This window comes from Anabrus simplex, chromosome 12 (assembly GCF_040414725.1).
Source record: "Anabrus simplex isolate iqAnaSimp1 chromosome 12, ASM4041472v1, whole genome shotgun sequence".
Classification (NCBI taxonomy): Eukaryota; Metazoa; Arthropoda; class Insecta; order Orthoptera; family Tettigoniidae; genus Anabrus; species Anabrus simplex.
Window position 1 is genome coordinate 55,295,117 of NC_090276.1, and position 17,562 is coordinate 55,312,678.

A 17,562-nucleotide genomic window follows, 5' to 3' on the forward strand; every position below is an offset into this window, starting at 1 on the left:
TAATTGTCATTTTATATAGATTATTTTGGACTGAAGTTGTACTAATAACAAACACAGTCACTTTTCATTTCTGCAGCACCCTTGTGTAATATTTATGAGTTTTAGAAATAATTGTGAACAGAATGGCTTCATACGTTGAGGTTTAATTTAATGTTAGTTATAGTGGCTATGGTCTTGAGCAAGCATGTCCCAGGTTTTGTGGATTGAGACCTCTCATCTTTATAGTGTGCTTAATTTGGCCCTTGTAGTGCCTCATGGGGGCTCCACGAGGTCTGGTGCCAGAACAAGAGGTGTTGCTCAAGACCGTACAATTTGGCACCAGAACCTCCCTGCTGCTATCAATGTGTTTGAAGGGTAATGACGCAGATGTGAAGAGGCCAGGAGAGAAGCATGAAAACTCCATGCAGCACAACCACGCCATCCTCCAACAATTCTGTTCAATATGTGTGGACACTTATTCCATGCTAGAATTGGTCTCTTCAGTCATCAAAAGTACATCCACAGAAGTGAATTACAGGAAGAAGTTAATTATTCAAAACGAAAAAAGCCTTCACAACTAAGTATTTTTATTTTCCACCTTGTCGATACATTAATTGCTTAAGGCAACTTATTGGTTAAAAGTGGTACATGTTTCGTATATTATTAACATCTTCAGCCACATAACACTGTTTAGATGAAAAATTCATATATTGACAAAGTATCAATGCTTGAGAGGAAGTGTCCTTAAAATTAACATGACAAGGTGGAAAATAAAAATACTTAGTTGTAAATCTGTTAAAGTGCAAATACGGACCATGAAGCTGATTTTATGTAAACGAAAAGAGCCGATGACGATGAGTTGTAGTGATTGCAGTTTGACATTTCAGCCTGATAACAAAATTTGGAACTTTAAAACAACTGATCCTCCTCTCAAACTAAACAGAAAAATTATCTACATCACTGGGTACTTCACTGTGTTTGGTTACACAGGTACACAAAGTACTGCAAATATCAGTCATGAGTTGTTTTTCTGTTGGTGAGACTCATATAATTCCTTCCAGGATTTCCTCAAGAGGTGTTTATTTACATTGTCCCATGTCCAGCACATGAGGTCCTTAATGCCTATTCTCTTCAGGTTTTGAGGCAGAGAGGCAGAGCTCAGTATTTGAGTTCTCTTATGCTTTTCTTCCTGTATTTACACTGAGTGAACTATGTATTTTTTGAAACCTAAAGGAAATTCTGTGTATGTGTATGCAGTAACTTTTTAGAATAAGTGATTATTTTACTAGTGGAAAACATGAAAATCTGCATAACAAAAATGCAATTATTTTTCAAAATTTTGATGGTCTGATACTCACAGAATGTGTAAGCGAATAATCTAGTACTTACATGAAAATAAAAATCCACAGCCTGTTTCCAGTCATTCAATCGGGTTAGGAATGGAATGAATGAAGCCCCACCTCGTGGCGAGGATAGGAATTGTGCCAGCTGCCGAAGCCTGTCGCACTCCTCTGGGGCAATGATTAATGACTGACAGGTGAAATAATAATAATAATAATAATAATAATAATAATAATAATAATAATAATAATAATAATAATAATAATAATAATAATAATAATAATAATAATAATATATAATTAATAATTATTATATATTACTCCTGGACAGGGCATTGCTCTGGTTCTTCTGCCCTCCAAGCTGCGTCTTGGAGGTGATAAGGGAATGGCAAAAAGAAATGAATCAGCAGAATATCTCGAATAGAATCAAGATAGGACACGAAAAAGCTGGGCTTAAATTTGAATGTCTTGCATTTGCAGATGACTTAGTGTTCTTTGCTGAAAATCTAGAGACTGTAGATAGAGGTTTTTCAAGAAACAGCAGAAAAGGCAGGACTGCAGATATCTTTTGAGAAAACTAAGTACATGAACATAGATCCCAAAGAACCAACATGGATAATGAATATCAAGTATGGTGACATAAAGAGTGTCAAGAAATTCAAATGTCATGGGGAGATTCTGACTCCGAACAACAACAACAAGAAGCCAGCGATTGAAGAAAGAGCAAAGAAGATGAAGATGGCATTCATACTATGCCAGGAAACTTATAAGTCCAAATTCCTCTGCTATCAAGCCAAACTCGGACACTGTAATACCGTGGTGAAACCTGAATGCCTCTATGCAGCAGAGGCAATTGCCAGAAAGGGTATTACTAAAATAGAAAATAAAGTGCATACATCTCTGAAGAAAATTCTGGGACGCAAGAAAGAAACAGGAAACGCGTTTACCTTCCGTTCGAGATCAAATCAAGAGCTGTATGAAAAATGCGAAAACTTTTCAATCTCGATAAGAAAAAGGCGACTGACTTTCTGTAGACACCTGAGAAGAATGGGACCGGAATGCCTAGCAAATAAGATCCTCATCTTCCAGGAAAGGAGAAAGAACCAAGTACCATGGCTGAAAGAAGTTCATCAGGATCTTAAAAGTGTGGCACTGAAGAAAGAGATATCACAAACAGAACAGTGTTCAGGAGGAAAATTGCGGAGGTGATGGATCTGTTCGTAGAGGAACCCAGGAGAACAAGAAGGTGGTCAGACATGTCAGCCTGATGTCAGTAGATTTACTGGCTGGCATGTAAAAGAACTCCTGACAGGCTAAATTCCGGCACCTCAAGATCTCAAAAAACCGTAAAAGTAGTTAGTGGGACATAAAAACCAATATTATTATTATTTCTTTTAGGGTTGTTTCAACCTCCTATGGGTTACAATTACACAACTTCCTTGATTGTTAATGTTCTTATTTTTTACGCCAATACTCCTTCATTCTCTGGCTCGCTTTCAAATACCACAGGACTGAGCCAGGATCGAACCTGTTAAGTTGGGGTCAAAAGGCCAGTGTCTCAACTGTCTGAGCACTCAGGCCAGGCAGATGAAATAAACTAATATTTGAGAGTGTTGCTGGAATGAAAAGTGGCAAGGAAAACCAGAGTACCCAGAGAAAAACCTGTTTTACCTCCGCTTTGTAATCACATGGAGTGACCAGGATTTGAACCACGGAACCCAGCGGTGAGAAGTTCCTGAGCCACAGAGGCACCTAAGCATGTAAAATATAATTTTCTTTGTAAAATGGTGCACTGCATATCAAGCATTTGTCTTTCTAAGAGTGAATTAACATTTTTAAAAATCTTTGTGCAATGCTTTAGTAAATGACCTGGCATTTTAGAGGAAAACACTTGGCACTTGGAGGGTTAAATGTTTATATTCTGAATCCACAAAATTTCTGCAAAATATCAACTCAGTGACAAATGATCTTGGACAACCCCCTGCTCCCTTTCAAAATAAGAACTCAGTGTTCATCACCATGTTGAGATCACTGTCTCATTTTCTTTTTTCTTTTTTTTGCTACTTGCTTTACGTCGCACCGACACAGATAGGTCTTATGGCGACGATGGGACAGGGAAGGGCTAGGAGTTGGAAGGAAGCGGCCGTGGCCTTAATTAAGGTACAGCCCCAGCATTTGCCTGGTGTGAAAATGGGAAACCACGGAAAACCATTTTCAGGGCTGCCGACAGTGGGGTTCGAACCTACTATCTCCCGAATACTGGATACTGGCCGCACTTAAGCTACTGCAGCTATCGAGCTCGGTTCTCATTTTCTTTCCTCTTATCATCTTCATTACCTTTCTCTCTGCCTCTGAGTATATAACATTTAATTGAGCAAGCTTCTGACAAGTTAAGCACACCTAATTCTCAAACTTACCTCAAGGTGTAAGAATTCTGCACTCAAGGTGTTTCCATAAGCATTATTGAGGAAGTCTGCAGCTTCTGCAACAGTTCCTTCTTCACCCAGTCCTGATAATATACCTCTGAACCTAACTCTGTCAGTTTCCTTCAGCCCATAGCGTCTGTAGTCTAGCTCAGGCACATAACTGTAACATATTACATTGATATGAGAATCTTCTCTAATCATCTTGTCTCTTTCCTTGTCTTATGCTTATCTGGTTATCCTACACTTTCCACATCAAAACTAAAGAACTATCAAGAATGTTGAAGCTTGCCCTCGTGATGAAGCTGGGAAGAAGAAATGAGTCCGTCGGGTGCTGAGAAGAAATGGATAGGGAAGACATGGGATAGAGTCAATTTATTTGAAGATGGCAGTGTATAAATGAGTCGTATAGTTCCAAAACCTGCCTTCTCCTCCATAATAATAAAAAGAGATATTGACACCAAATTATAAAATGGCGGAAGCTCTACAGATATCAACTCTTGGTTTGTTCCCAAAAAAATCTTATCTCAGGCAAAAACACTGACAGAATATTGAGTTTATTCCAAAAAGAGTCTAATCCTCAACTAATTTGTTCCAAAACACGCCTTCTCCACTCCATTCCAAAAACTGCCATATGCTGCGGTGCATAAATATGGTGAAGGAAGTTGTAATTCCAAAACGTGTCTATTCCATGTAATGTATTTATTAACTTTATACTGTATCAATCGTGACTAATTTGCCACAATAACAGATTTGGCTGGCATGTTTTCGTTTTTCAGGTTGTTTACACCGCTTATTAATTTGTAAACAGAGTAGCTGAGGCTGATAATAGAGTGTTGTTTTGTTGCATCGTTGTTGCATGAGGTTGTGATTATAGAGCCCCGGTTCTGATAGGTACAAAGAAGAATATAACCTCTTAATCCGAAATGGATAATAATAGTTTTGTTCGTCCTCAAGAAAGAGGTCGTAAAAGAAAAATAATTGAAGAAGAGTGGACTAAATAAAAAAAACCTGCGAAGCTAAACAATGTGAATGAGCTCCTATCGAGTCATTTTGCAGAAAACTGGCGAGATAATCTAGATCTGGCTATCTGTGTTCTCATTCTGGACAGAGGGTGTGAAAATGTTGAAGACGAAGAAGTGTGCGAACATGAAGATGATTCTTAGGAGAATGAATTAAGAGTTTAAAATCTTTTGACCAATGATGACATCAAACCCCTTTTTCATACGGTTTTGTATTGTCTAACCCTTTATCAATACACAAAAGAATACATTATCATTAAAGGTTACGACGCAACCATGATTCTTTCATTCTAAAGCCTGCATGCATCATTGTTATTCCCAAAACTACCTTTTGCATATTTCAAGGGATTGTTCCATAAACTGCCTTATCCAGTGGACATTGTTCCAAAACCTGCCTACAGCCATGTGCATTTCCAAAAGCTGCCTTATCCTTCATCAAAACTTAAATATAAATAATACACACTTATGTGAATAACTTTTCAACATACAATTAATTTCTACAATTCAAGATGGTTTTAAACATGTAACATATGTCAGGTATACCTCAACATATCATGTTGAAACAGTTTTTGCTCTTTCCTATAAAAATTAAAAAAATGGATTAGGCAGGTTTTGGAACTATACGACTCAAATATTTGGAGAGTGTTCTTATACTTTTGTGTTTTCCCTGGTCTCCAACTTTCTGTTAAATCTTGAGTATAAGGCATAATAAAAATGTTTCTGTTTGAGGGCATTGCTACAGTGGACATGCAATGTAGCGTGACTCCGATGCGGGTATATAAGCACGGACAGGTGTGGCAGTCATGTCGTGTTGAGGTGCGTGCGTTACATGCGGCCGAGTTAACTATGGCGACGTTATTACCAAATGCGTCCAAACAGGACCAACCTGCTGTTATTCTGTCACCGGTGGACATCCATTGGAGAATGAAGACTGTGTATGGGGCAGCATGTCTGTCGAAAACCACCGTTGTGGAATGGTGCACCAAGTAAAATGCCGTGCATGGTGCTGGGTGCACCACTTTAACATTGAAGCTTTGTCTTTTTTATCAGTCACATTCTGATGATTTTGTTTCAATTCGGTCAAGTAATTTTCTTTCTCTTTTAGACATTTTCCCATTACCCCCCTCACGGACAGATAGACTTGCTTTAATTACACCAGGATATCCTTCACTTATTGTAACCAAAGAAGATTGTTTCTTCCATGATATGGCTGTTGGCATGCACACTAACAATTATCCAGACTGAGCTCGCTTAAGCCCGGCCAGTATCCAGTATTCGGGAGATGGTGGGTTCGAATCCCACTGCCGGCAGCCCTGAAGATGGTTTTCTGTGGTTTCCCATTTTCACACCAGGCAAATGCTGGGGCTGTACCTTAATTAAGGCCACGGTTGCTTCTCTCCCATTCCTAGCCCTTTCCTGTCCCATCGTTGCCATAAGACCTATCTGTGTTGGTGCGACGTGAAGCAAATTGCAAAACAAACAATTAACCAGTTATATTTGCATCAACACAGTGACATTCTCAAGTAATGTATATTTTGGAATGACCTATGGTGAAAGACTATCAATAGACAATGGCACTTTACATCACCCTTATTAAACACAAGTGCAGTTACACTGAAATCATTTTCATGTTTCATTAATCTTGTGATCTACTCGTTTTTTACCCAAGTCTACCTGACCATTATCAAGTGTCTAATGTTTGGACTGCTGGGCTGAGTGGCTCAGACGGTTGAGGCCCTGGCCTTCTGACCCCAACTTGGCAGGGTCAATTCTGGCTCAGTCCGGTGGTATTTAAAGGTACTCAAATAAGTCAGCCTCATTTCGGTAGATTTACTGGTACATAAAAATAACTCCTGTGGGACAAAATTTTGGCACATCGGCATCTCCGAAAACCATAAAAGTAGTTAGTGGGATGTAAAGCAAATAACATTATTGTATTTTATGTGTTTGTATTTTTAATCTTAACTCAGGAGGTTTAACTCCCCTTTTGTTTATGACAACACTATGTCCCTTTAATTCCAATTTTTATGATGAATACCTGAGGATGAGCGCTATGTACGGTCTTAACTAGTATACTGTTTGAGAGTAAAACTATGTATTGATTAGGTGGAGAATAAACTTGCCGGCCCCGTGGTTTAGGGGTAGCATGCCCGCTTCCTACCCGGAGGGCCCAGGTTCGATTTCCAGCCATGTCAGGGATTTTTACCTGCATCTGAGGGCTGGTTCAAGGTCCACTAAGCCTACATGATTACAATTGCGGAGCTGTCTGATGGTGAGATGGCGGCCCCGGTCTAGAAAGCCAAGAATAACGGCCAAATAACATGCAAATAAATTCATGCTGACCACGACACCTCGTAATCTGCAGGCCTTCGTGCTGAGCAGCGGTCGCTTGGTAGGCCATGGCCCTTTGGAGCTGTTGCGCAATAGGGTTTGGTTTGAAGAATAAATTTAAGTTTTGTACAAAGTAAGTCATATCCATCAATATGGGCCTAACCACGAAATTTATTGCTTCTACATGCAAATAAGTTCACAAGTAGATCAAAATATAGCTGCCTACCTTACATGCTGCTCCAGCCCATCTGTAGTTTCCTAGGAGGAGAACCTCACTTATCGCCACACAGTACAATATCCAGATAAATCCATAAGGTCCAAGATACCAGTTTTTATAGGGGTGAGCTGGGCTTTGATTGATTGGTTTAAGTAACACAGACAGTAGTGACAACTTAAAAGCAGGAACTAAGAAGCAAAGAGTATGCAACACACAATGAAAGATGGTTTCTCAAAATGAAAATGAATATTGAACCGCAGACGGCAGCTACCGCTATGTTTGACAGCAGATGGTTTTCTATGCCGAATGAAGTCCAAAACTGGGATAAGAATTTAGGAATTCCCCGCTCCTGCCATTAACCCTGTGACTGATATATTTTGCAGTCCATATTTTCCTTTATAATACGAGACTGTAAGGTCATAAGTACTCTTCTTCTCTAAATCCATTTCTTCCAGTTGACCAGCATGCGATTCAAATCGCACAGTTGGGTCAATGATCATTCTGTTCTTGCTTTCCGGTTTAAACGCTATGATATCTGTACCAGTGGGAAGACAGCAGTTGGAATTTATTGAAACTCTCATTTATTTGATTGTATAGAAAATTTATTATTTGATCTTGTAACAGGAAGCGTTATTTCCTATTTCTTAAGCCTGCACTTTTCCAGAACTTGTACAACTGACAGCGTCAGCAAGAAAGAAGAGAGATATAATTGGATGAAATAAAAATATTTCCTATTGGTTAATGTAAGGTTCTGAGGGTTAATTCTTCATTCTTATTGGTCTCCTTTTGTGCTTACTCAATTTCCTGTTTCTCAAACTTTATCACTCCTTGGTGGAGGCAGAGCATCTGTTGTCTTTCCTGGCTGACTACCTTAGCGAGTAGACATGCTCGTATATGCTTACAATATTGTATATTGTATATGCTAACAATATTGTGATGTAACCAAGACGTGCTCGTGCCATGTTCCCAGGGTAAGCACTCTCATTTCTTTCATGTTTGGTTGTAACTCCACTTAAATTTTAAATGTAATACTTTTCTTTAAATATGCAGGAGTTTGCCCTCTGGTCTTACATTAACTGCTAATTTTAACTTCATAATAACTTAGCTTCTCAGCTAAGAACATTTACATTTTTGTTGGAGACAACATTTTTTTTTTAACATTTTCATTTGTATTAATTTTAATTTATCCATCAGGTTTGCCATCTGTTAGTTTTTGTTTCACATTTATACAATTTATTTTAATGATCATCTCCTGGAGTGCTTTAGTCTATGACATAATCTTCTTCTATTCTTTCACATCTTTGTTTATGTATATTTTAATTTACTCTTGGATTGTGTAGAATAGGACTAGCCCTCTGTAACCGAGACATGAATCGTTGAAATAGGTTTTGACATGTTTTCATTCAGGTGCCAAACACATGTAACTTACTGTAAATTATTTGTTTTAGTGGCTGCACATGTGTTGAGGTATGTTCAACTAATATTTAACTCCTTTTCCCAATCATGTTCCTACTAGAGTCTTGTTTGCCTTTTGAGTTTTGAACATGTTAACTGAAGCAAAATATTAGCTCCTAGAAAATTATTGCTCTGAATTTTTAGCCACAAAAGGCTACTTTCCACTACCTCTTAGGGTTCCTACTCTTCCCACATCCTACCAGTAGTTGTAATGTATCCTAACTTTATTTTTAAATTTTGTTGCTTGAATGATTTTAAATTTATTTTCATGTTTCAAATTTATTTTCTTTAATTGTTTTATGTTAAGCTCTCAAGAGCAGTTACATTATCAATTCACCTGGTTCATCCATTTTCCACCAATCCAGACCCTTCCTCGTAGACCATATAGCCTCGTTTTTTGTGAGTGCAGGCCATCCTGTGTCGAATCTTGTAGTGTCGACTATTCCTTAGAACATCTCCAAATGGACAAGCACCCAGGATAGAAATTGGATAAGAAGTATTCATATAGGAAGTGTAGGATAAGCAGGCAGTCAGATAATCCCAGAAAAAATTGAAGATGCAAAAAGGCAAAGATAAATAAACTGTTTATATCAGCACAAATTAAAATTCACAATTCAAAAAATTCAAAATTCAAGACTGAGGGATATAATAGAAACACAGGTGGAGGAAGAACAATATGGCTTTAGACCGAATAGATCAACAATAGACTTGATATTTACAGTGCGAACAATAATGGAAAAACAACTGGAAAGGAACAAGGAAATCATCTTCATCTTTTTGGATTTGGGAAAAGCTTATCATACAGTTAAGAGAAAACATGTATGAAAAGGAATATACCAAAATCATTAATTAAAAAGATAAAAATTTTGTATCATGCGAGTAAAAGCAGTGTACAAGTGGGGAGTTGTGACTGAAACTTTTTATACAAAAAAGGTCTCAATCAAGGAACTGCACTGTTGCCATTACTGTTTCTTATATTGATGGATGAAATCATAAAACGTGTAAAACAGAGTATCAGTAGTGATGAAGTGAATGCTTTAGTATTTGCAGATGATGAGGTGATTTGGGGAAAGGGAGAAAAGGAAATTCAAAGGAGACTGGACATTTGGAATGAAAATCGAAGAAGTTTGGAATGGTAATTAGTAAAAAGAAAACTGTAGTCATGCACTGTGGAAAAGATAAAAAGAGAAGCCAAGTGAACATAGACGGAGAACGGTTACAGAATGTACAAGAGTTTACATGTCTGGGTAGCATTATTAATGGACGCAATGAAATCAACCCTGAAATTAATGTAAAGGTACAACATTTTATCATCAAGTCAGGGAGCTTTTATGGGATGACAAAGTACCCAAGAGAACAAAATTAACATTATATAAACAATATTTCATACCACTTGTAACATATGGACTAGAAATGCTGGTAACTAATAAGAGACAAGAGAGTAAAATCCAAGCAGAAATTTTTAAGAACATTGGTTACAAAAACAAGAAGAGATAAAATTCAAAATATTAAAATCAGAGAAGAGCTAAAGATAGAACCGTTAGTACAGAAGATACAGAAAGCAAGACTGAGATGGTTCGGACATGTAAAAAGAAAGGGAAAGGAGTGGGTAGCAAGAATGGAATTGGAAAGAGAAATTAAGGGAAAGAGACCAGTTGGAAGATTGAGAAGAAGGTGGATGGATCAGATTTGGAAGGACATTAGAGAAGCTGGATTGGATGTGGCAGAAGTAATGGAACAGGAACAGTGGAAGGACAGAAAGGAGTGGAGGAGTCTTGTTAACCACACCCGGGCGACTGGAGTGGGACATTGATGATGATGAATGAATGAATGATCCACAGGTGATGGAACTAAGATTCTGAAAACCAGTTATGGATTAAATTATTTTAATGTGTGCTGATAATAGACTGCTTTAATTTTAGTAAGTGTATCATGCCATCAGCACTCTTTACAATGGCTTTAATTTTTTATGTAGATTATGACTCAGAATATACAGTACGCAGAGACTAGGAACACATACAGCTGATACAGGACAAACACAAAAGGAGAAAAGGAACCCAAAGGGTGAGTAAGAAAAGGAAGAAACAAGTAACAAATTTAGTTAGTTTGTTCTTTTCTATCAGAATAAGATTACACAAAAGATAATCAATAGAATTGTTATCTCTGAGGTAAAGACACAGAACAAACCTTATTTCTGAGATGGAGACAGGATTTGTGTTAGCTTTCTTGTGAGCATGCTGGCGGTACGCTGTTACGAAGCGATAGAAGTTACTCTGAGAGTTTCTTGAGTCCAGCACTTCCTGGGGGACTAACAACAAACAAAAAATGTTCAAGATATATAAATATTGTTTCAAAAACCACATTAATTTGCACTAAATCTGTAGTTTTGCAACAAATGTATTTGGTAACTAGTAATACTGTAATTGTGATGATGATAATGATGATTGCTGCTTTAAAGGGCCAAACATCGAGGTTATCAGCCCCTGATGATGTGATAAGTTAATGATGAATAAAATTTCCCCACTGACTAAGATGAGATTGTAATGGGACATACATTCTGCAAGTCCGGAACCACTGCAAATTGAATGTACCGTGTTTACTCGCTTATAACACACCACTCACCCCACTTAAATCATTCCAGTCTAATTGTGGGCATAGTTCACAGCGGCCATAATGACATTCTCATCACGCTACAAGCATAGTCCGTAGGAAGGTTTGACAATTCACTAACCTCGTTGCTGCAACGTGAGTGGTGGTGTGGGGTACTTTCTGACCACTATCATTGAACTTGCTCTAATAACAAAATTACTCATTTTTATGTATCATATATTGATGTATTAGGTTTATGAATTCAATAGCATGATATGTTATCAAAAATAAATGTACATAACAAATAATAATTAGATTCACAGCATATGAATGTTATAAAAATAAAAACTTGCCATGCACAAGAATAATCATTATTAAACACCTTATCTTGAGTCAGCTGACAGTCTCAGATTCTGCTAACTATGCAATGCTATTCCTGCAGTATTTCCCTAGGTGGTGGGGAGGGGTCCTTCCAAAATAATTACGCTACTGGAAATAATTATTCTCTTCATGACAATTCATATCGTGATAAGTAATTCATTTGCAAATATGATTTCCTCTGAATTTTTCATTTTCCAGATTAGTACAGTTTACAGTAAGTTCCAACCTATCATCATTCATGAAAAAAAAATGCTTCATGCTTCTTTAGGAGATGATGCACTTCTTGCTAAGAGTTTCACTCCCGGTAAAGGAGTGACAATGTTGTGGGTTCAAATACGTCAGATTTTAGGAGGAGGAATGTTTGTCCATTTTGTTACACCATCCTTTCCTGGTATGGTTGAAAACTGCTGAGGAAGGTAAATCATCATCATTAATGTTTACTCCTTCTTCAGTAGCACTCTGTCCTGTACCACTGTTAGTCTACTACTTCTATTTCATTCTCACTCTCACTAAAACTTCTTCCTCTTCCACAGACGTAGAAGAGATAACACCCTTGCCTCATACACTTCATAACTCAATTCAGCGATAAGGGATTGACTGAATGAATTCCTAACACAAGTAACTCACTGGTTACACTCAACACTGTTCCTGTTGTACTTCCGATGAACAGGACTGGTAGCGCGGAGTCTAACGAGTCACTTTATTACACCGCTTGACAGTAATCCTTTTTTCTAAGAATCATCACCCTTCACTACAATGCCCCTGACCTCAGATTAAAGGCAAGAAATGTGGGGAGAGAGAGGTATGTGGCAGCAGCCAAAATTCTCTAAGCTTAAAAAGCCAGGCTGAGTGGCTCAGACGGTTGAGGCGCTGGCCTTCTGACCCCAACTTGGCAGGTTCGATCCTAGCTCAGTCCGGTAGTATTTGAAGGTGCTCAAATATGTCAGCCTTGTGTCGGTAGATTTACTGGCACGTAAAAGAACTCCTGCAAGACTAAATCCAGCACCTCGGCATCTCTGAAAACCAAAAAAGTAGTTAGTGGGACGTAAAGACAATAACATTATTATTTAAGTTTAAAAATAAGTGCAATCTAACAAAATAATTTTCGCACCAGGTCACAAAAGACTCCATGCCACCACTCCCAGGTCAACTTTCTTCTTATTTATTTCCATATTTCAATTTTTCTTCATTTTTTCCCTGAAGGCTGCTCATGTACTCCACTAAAACTATCAGCCGTACTCCCAAGGGCACGCATATCACGGTTTTCTCTCTGATTAGTGTTGTCAGAGGATGCTTGCCAAGTTGTACTTCCTCTTAAGACAATAACCACCACAACCACTCTGGTCCCCTCATCTTCCTCATTAGAGTGGTTCTAGAGTGCACATTCCGCTGTGTTTCTTCGCGCATGTCTGTAAGTTCTAAATCTATTCGATTATGATGAGGAAAGTTACTCGTTATCACATTCACTGCATGATCAAGCACGTAGAATGTGTCTTCATTTCGATATTAGAGGGACGCTATGATGACAGAAGTTAATTATGACAATGGTAGGAAAGGTCTAAATATGAGTATGACAGAGCACAGAGGCCAAGACAAGAAAATGACAACAATTTGCTTGTAATACCAATAAAAATGGTCCATTATTGGACATTATAAAACATCTATATCAACAATTTGTTTTACGTTGCACCGACACAGATAGGTCTTACGGCGATGATGGGAGACAGGAAAAGCCTAGGAGTGGGAAGGAAGCGGCCATGGCCTTAACTAAGGTAGAGCCTGGTCTGAAATGGGAAACCACGGAAAACCACCTTCAAGACTGCCAACAGTGGAGTTCGAACCCACTATCTCCCGGATGCAAGTTCACAGCTGCGCGCCCCTAACTGCACGACCAACTCGTGTGACTATTTCTAGCTGGGTGCACCCCTTGTAAGGCAGACCCTCCAATGAGGGTGGGCGGCATCTGTCATGTGTAGGTAACTGTGTATTGTTGTGGTGGAAGTTAGTGTTATGTGTGGTGTGTGAGTTGCAGGGATGTTGGGGACAGCACAAACAAGCAGCCCCCGAGCCATTGGAATTAACCAATGAAGGTTAAAATCCCCGACCCGGCTGGGAATCGAACCCGGGACCCTCCGAACCAAAGGCCAGTACGCTGACAATTCAGCCAACGAGTCGGACATGAATTAATGTGACACTGATAAAGGTGGGCCCACCCCACGGCCTAGGGATAGTGAACTTGTCTCTTATCAGGAGGCCCTCGGTTCGATTCTTGATTTTTTTACCTTGATCTGAGGGGTTTGTTCGAGGTTCACTCAGCCTATGTGGGAACAATTGAGGAGATACTTGACGGTGATATAGCGTTCTCGGTCTAAGACGCCAATAATAATAACCGATAAGATTTGTTACGTTGACCATGCGTCACCTCGTAATCTACAGGGCCTTCGGTGTGAGCAGCGGTCACTTGGTAAGCCAAGATCCAGTAGCACTGTAGCACCATGTAGCTGCCTCTGTGGATCCGTGGTAGAGTGTCGGCTTCCGGATCCCAAGATAGCAGGTTCAAACCCGGCAGAGGTAGTCGGATTTTTGAAGGGCGGAAAAAAGTCCATTCGATACTCCATGTCGTACGATGTCGGCATGTAAAAGATCTCTGGTGACACATTTGGTGTTTACCCGACAAAATTCATTAAATCTCAGCCACAGACGCCCAAGAGAGATCCGGTTTACTCGGTCTGCCATCTAGTGGGCCTAGAGTAAAACAAAACGTCGAAATTGACGAACAGACAGCCAGATGGCTTGAAATTGAAATGTCTGCACACGGTAACTGAGGCCATGCAATTTTTAAAAAAGCCATGAGATTTGTTTCTTTTGATGTAGACTCACGTTCCTTGACAACGGATACATGGAAAGAAAAATTTTAAGATGTTTTTAGTGTTTGGGTAGAACGCGTATGCGGCCGAGGGTATTGAAGTTACGATTATGTTTAATGTCTGTCCGGCCCCGCGGTGTAGGGGGCAACGTGTCCGCCTGTCCTGGGTTCGATTCCCGGCCTGGTCAGGGATTTTTAATTGTAAATTATTAATATCCCTGGCCTGGGGACTGTGTGTTTGTGTCGTCCTTAACGTTCCTCAACACTTTACACTTCCGCAGGTTATGTGTTGGGTATTTAGCCCGAAGGCTGGTCTGATCCTCTACAGTTCCACCAAAGGCTATCATAGACAGCCTAGGCGTCACTGAAGAGGCATACTAGGGAAATGAGGAGTGAGGTAGTTTCCCGTTGCTTTCCTCACCGAGTCAGAAGTTGCTATTGCATATCAGTCTGCCAAGCCCACTGAAATGCATGCACCAACCGACCCTATGGGCGATATTTTCACACCAATCATAACAGGGACTGGCTGCGTAAGGAATGGTATTACTAGCATCGCTCATACCTCGGTCACTTTCATATTGTCAAAGCCAAGGATGAGACTGAGACAGGTCAATGAAAGTAACAAATTGCTCTAGCCCATACCAGAAGACACAGCACACTGTAAACACTACATCTTGCCAGCAAGCCATTCCGCAGGTTCATATGGTGCACGTTGGCGCAAAAGATCTTTCTCGGTAAAAGAGGAGGCTATCTGTTGCAAAAAAAAAAAAAAAAAAAAAAAAAAAATCTGGAACGTAGTTTTTATGAATTAGCGCTTCAAAGTAAAGCAACATTTGTGCTACATATGTGATGCCACACGCATACTCTGTTATAAGATGGCGCTGTGTTGACTCGCGCGCTCAGTTGGAGGTTAACTGTCGTTGTGAATACATCGCGGTCAGATTCTGATAAGTAAGTCTTCGAAACCCTCAAAATCCTGCGGCCGGTACTCTAGTGACAGCCTACCGCCATTTTTTGTAATGGTAGGCCAAGACATGAATACGACGATGGTAGAGAAGGCCAAGACATGAATACGACGATGGTAGAGGCCAAGAGATGAATACGACGATGGTAGAGAAGGCCAAGACATGAATACGATGATAGAGAAGGCCAAGACATGAATACGACGATGATAGAGAAGGCCAAGACATGAATACGACGATGGTAGAGAAGGCCAAGACATGAATACGACAATGGTAGAGAAGGCCAAGACATGAATACGACGATGGTAGAGGCCAAGACATGAATACGACGATGGTAGAGAAGGCCAAGACATGAATACGACGATGGTAGAGGCCAAGACATGAATACGACGATGGTAGAGGCCCAAGACATGAATACGACGATGGTAGAGAAGGCCAAGACATGAATACGACGATGGTAGAGAAGGCCAAGATATGAATACGACGATGGTAGAGAAGGCCAAGATATGAATACGACGATGGTAGAGAAGGCCAAGACATGAATATGACAGTGGGAGAGGAGATCAAGACATGAATTTGACGAACCCATTTCTAACACCAGGCATACGGAAGGCCAAGGGAAGGAAGACGAGCTTTCTAGATAGAATAAGCCAAGATATAGTCTAAATGTATGGTAGGGAAAGTACACGACAAACAGATTAAAGCAGATGCAGTTTACTATAATTACGTTGAAATGAAAATGTTAGCAGTGGATAGGATTGCATTAAGTTACTCCATGGACTGATGATACAAGCAAGAACGAACGGACTCATCCGCGCAATTATAGGATAGGCCTACTATTCATTTGTACTATCCATGCAGTTCATTTTATTTCTGTTTCTTGTGAATGCATTCTGGAATTATCGGACTTACCCTCATACGCCTTCTTCGGTTCTGGGCGGTATCCATAAACTCCAGTTTGAGAGTGATAGGTCCGATGATGGATGGTAGCCTTATATCTGGAATTATTTATCTTTTTCGACGTGTCATAGTCCCTTTTTGGCGGTGCAAGCGGGTACTTGATAGCCGAACATCTCCGTATACAAGTCCCGTACGAGTAGCGTAGTAGTTTCTGCATTGTACAGTAGATAAGAATCTTGCGAAGTAACTCTGTACTTGTCACTGGACGCTGAGCATGATTTATTTTTGAACAGGTAACAGAAGTGAATTGTCCTAATCACAGCTAATGTACTTTATTTATGTTTTGCACACAAACATCGCCGGTAGTAACAGGCCGTTTATGCAAATAGAAGGTCCGAGGCGACACACGAGAGAAGACGTAAGGTCTCTGACTTGATGAGCGTCCTTGATGGAAATAATCCAAGTGTTGTTCTTGTTTTTCCTCTTCTAGCTCGTGACGTCCGTGTGAGATAAACGATGGCCTATATCTATTGTGTAAAGCGGGCGTTTTAACTTTATCAGTGCCTTCTTTTGAATGGTTTGAAGTTGTTCATTCATCATTGGCATTCGCCTACCTTCCCAGGCTAGGGTGACCAGACGTCGCTTATTTCTCTAGTGTCCCGTTGTCCCAGCAAAAAAATATACGGGACGAATACTGTCTCGTTTTTCTTGAGCCGTCCGGTGTATATTATTTTTTGTTTAAACTTTATTTATTGCAAAGCTCTGATGTTTAGTTTTCATTGTGTAAAGTAATTACAGTTTGTTTGGTTGGCACAAAATTTTACAAACCAGTGAGATAGACGTATATTATTATTCTTTCATTTCACCCTCTTGACCCCCCTGTGGGTGGGGGCGGTAGAATAACACCCACGGTATCCCATGCCAGTCGTAAGAGGCGACTAAAAGGGGCCCCATGGGCTCTGAACTTTGGAGCGTGGGTTGGCGACCATGGGGCCCTAAGCTGAGTCCTGGAATTGCTTCCACTTACTTTTGCCAGGCTCGTCACTTTCATCCATTCTATGCGACCTAACTTGGTCAACTCTTGTTCTTTTCCGACC

General features: G+C 39.8%; 1 protein-coding gene across 1 annotated transcript in view; it reads right to left on the bottom strand.

Annotated features, from left to right (window-relative positions):
* The window catches only part of LOC136884541 (probable 2-oxoadipate dehydrogenase complex component E1 homolog), a 112,844-nt gene extending 95,943 nt beyond the window's left edge, over positions 1 to 16,901 (bottom strand). Inside the window, exons 1-3 of the mRNA XM_067156792.2 lie at positions 16,478 to 16,901; positions 10,955 to 11,075; positions 3,737 to 3,905 (exon numbers count right to left, since the gene is read on the bottom strand). Of these exons, the coding sequence (XP_067012893.2) occupies positions 3,737 to 3,905; positions 10,955 to 11,075; positions 16,478 to 16,682 (495 nt within the window). The 5' untranslated portion in view covers positions 16,683 to 16,901. The remainder of the gene's footprint in view (positions 1 to 3,736; positions 3,906 to 10,954; positions 11,076 to 16,477) is intronic.
* Between the last annotated feature and the right edge of the window lie 661 nt (positions 16,902 to 17,562).